General features: G+C 35.1%; 1 protein-coding gene across 1 annotated transcript; it reads right to left on the bottom strand.

Moving 5' to 3' along the window:
* Nucleotides 1-1,120: 1,120 nt before the first annotated feature.
* On the bottom strand, nt 1,121-2,419 carry LOC119635492 (protein snail). Its single transcript, XM_038030315.1, has one exon. The coding sequence runs from the start codon at nt 2,417-2,419 to the stop codon at nt 1,274-1,276; it is 1,146 nt and encodes a 381-aa protein (XP_037886243.1). The 3' UTR covers nt 1,121-1,273.
* Nucleotides 2,420-2,931: the final 512 nt, after the last annotated feature.

Raw genomic sequence — 2,931 nt, 5'->3', positions numbered from 1 at the left:
AGAACAAAGGCTCGTTCAGGCCCATTGGAACAATTTTTTGATTATTTAACCTCGCATATTTCCCAAACGTTTTTCTTTTTAATTAGTTTTAAATTTACAGTTAACAACTGAAAACAAAAGAAATATTTGTATTGTATTTGCGAAGAAGTGAAGACAAGGAAGGTCCCGTATCTTGGACAGAACGGATATAATCGACTTAAAATTTGGAGCAGGGTCTGCTGATAGCATTTCAGGACAGCAAACACAGTATCACATTTGACAATACAAGCAATTCATTAGATATTAACCGTTTCTCAACGCATCCCTGTTACAAATGTTTTCCTCGATTCGATCCATCTTTACGTCTGTGTCAACCGGTGTCGAGAGCCCCGAAGTAATCTGCCAGCTTCGGCCTGACCGATTAAAAATATTGAAGGAAACTTGGTATTTTGGGAACTTTCAACTACCACCAAGAAAACGAATGGATCTTAAATGACTGCCGCAAAGTGCTTTATCCTCTTTCCCAATCACCTGACATGAATACCCGCAAAAATATGTGAGATGAATTGAAATTATACATAATATGTCAAATGATGTTTAAAAGGTGTTGCTAAGCACTAGGGACGCACCCCCACCAAATATTAATGCTTAATAATATTCTGTTTTTTCTTCGTATTCTTCCTTACATGAAAACAAAACAAAAAAACAACAACAACGTATTATATTTTAATACATATTCCCTAATAGTAGAAAGCATTGAAATAAAATTTTATGTGTGGACGATGGACTAAGGTTTAACAAGCGTCAATATTTTGTCGGGCGAAAAAATTTAATATCAATGAGACTCACTGTACGTTAATTTTTGTTATTTAAAATTTATTCCTTATTTATAAAATGAATCTTAAAAAGAGGATATCATGCATTATATAATTCACTATAATTTTGATTTTGGTAAAATGCTGCCATTAGTTTATAAATATTTACAGGAAATGTGTTTCAAAAAAAAAAAAAAAAGAAAAAACTTAATTCAAAAGACTAGAACTTATTTAACTAATTTCCTACATAGATATTCTTAATTACACATTCGAACATATAGCACATATGTTATATACAATTACGAACTAGAGAGTAACATTATGTTTTTAGCACCAGCTATAGTAAACTTAGGGATGTGAAACTCATGAAAATTTATGGGCGTGCTTTTGCTCTGCATGTTAACTATAATTCATTATTATTGTCTTAATCTTTCCAATTATGGAATGTATTAGAAATAATTTATAAAGGGAAATACATTTCACACAACCGTTATCAAGCAACTTGAACTGTGCTTGTTTAGTAGGGACATTCGTGAGAAAGATTTTCGGCATATCTCGCAAGCGTATTTTTTATTTTCAATATGCGTTTGCTGATGCGCTCTAAGATTGGATCGATCGGCGAATGATCGCGGACACACAGAACACTCAAATGGTTTCTCTCCAGTATGCGTGCGTAAGTGTCCTTTCAAAAGCCATGAGCGTGAAAATGCTTTACCACATTTTTGACACTTGTGAGGTTTTGTATGCGTGCTTATGTGCATCTTTAAGGCACCCATAGTTCGATAGGTTTTACCGCAGTCTTGACAACAATACTGTTTCTTCTCCCGTTGGCATTCACTGCCAGGACAATGGAATTGTTGATGTTTTGTTAAGCCAATCGATGTAGAAAACATTTTATTGCATTTGTCACAATTGAAGCGAAAAGTTTTATCGGCACAGTAACTGTCACTATTTGTGCTAAGCAGGGAATCACGCGATGACACTGATCGAGAGGGCGTATGCTCCTCAAAAGTGCTAGTGTTGGTTGAATGGAACAAAATTAGCCAAGGAATGTTACTATGCATTGAAAGATCTTCTGGCGTGGAGTTCTCTGTTATTGTTGGACTTGCTGGCGGTGTGCATTGTTGCTGTGACGAATCCGCTGAAGAATCTGGTGATGGGAAAATTTCACTTAGTTTCGGATGATATGTTTGCCATAAGGAACTCGTCGGATTGCAACCGGCAGCTGAAGCAAAGGCTTCCTGATAAGACTTATAATGTTTGGTGTGAACCGTCAATTCGCTCGTGTAAATCTCGCCCGATGAATGATGATATTCGATAGAATTACTTGCATCATTATGCGGTGATAATAGCACGGAACTGTTAGCTAAATTTATCGCTGTAGATTCTGGACGGGGTTTTCGTAAACTGAAAATACATTCTCGCTTAGCCGGCATTCGATAATTTTCGATATTATCATAGGGTTTTTTTTTTCTTTTTATTGATAGATCTTGCGGTTGATCACAGTCAAAGGGTAATTTAACTAAAGCCAAAGCCTCAGTTTGTTCATTATCTGGCTTTTCTGGCTCTTGAGGATAAATGATGGGTCGTTTTTTTAATGGACAACTTTTGTAATGGGTTCCCATTTTTTTGTTTTCTTCTTTTCAGTTTAATATAAAACAACTCAAAGATTTAAAAACTAAAACAAAAAACTTGCATAACTTTGTACGAATAAATTTTGAAGTAAGTTTTTCTTATTTGAGATCGTTAACACCGATGTTCACTCTAAAAGTGTTTAGTTTATTATGACAGGTTAGCTCTCGGCACGACATTTTTATAGGAAACAAGGCAGCACTACGCGGTGGTAGATTTTCGATTCCTCTTTCTCATAAACTCTTAGGTAAGCACATAAAATTCATAGCATAATAATAGTTCTGTAGCCTCTCCTTAATATTTTCAAACTATCTCTTTTTCTCTCCGGGTATTTTTGTTCTTTTCTTTTTGTCTTAGAGTGGTTGTTTTTCCCTTTCATTAAACGTGGGGAGGAAATGTGTTAAACTACCTGAACGATGTTGACCAACATATACTCAAAGTATGGAAGATTTGAATGCATTTTCAAATACTCTTTACCGAGATATTAACAGAACAGAAGTTAGTT

The sequence above is a fragment of the Glossina fuscipes genome, unplaced genomic scaffold (assembly GCF_014805625.2).
Source record: "Glossina fuscipes isolate IAEA_lab_2018 unplaced genomic scaffold, Yale_Gfus_2 26, whole genome shotgun sequence".
NCBI lineage: Eukaryota > Metazoa > Arthropoda > Insecta > Diptera > Glossinidae > Glossina > Glossina fuscipes.
This window is presented reverse-complemented; position numbering and strand designations above follow the sequence as displayed.

Coding starts and splice junctions, on each gene's coding strand:
- LOC119635492 (XM_038030315.1), bottom strand. CDS start 2,419: ATGGGAACCCATTACAAAAGTTGTCCATTAAAAAAACGACCCATCATT.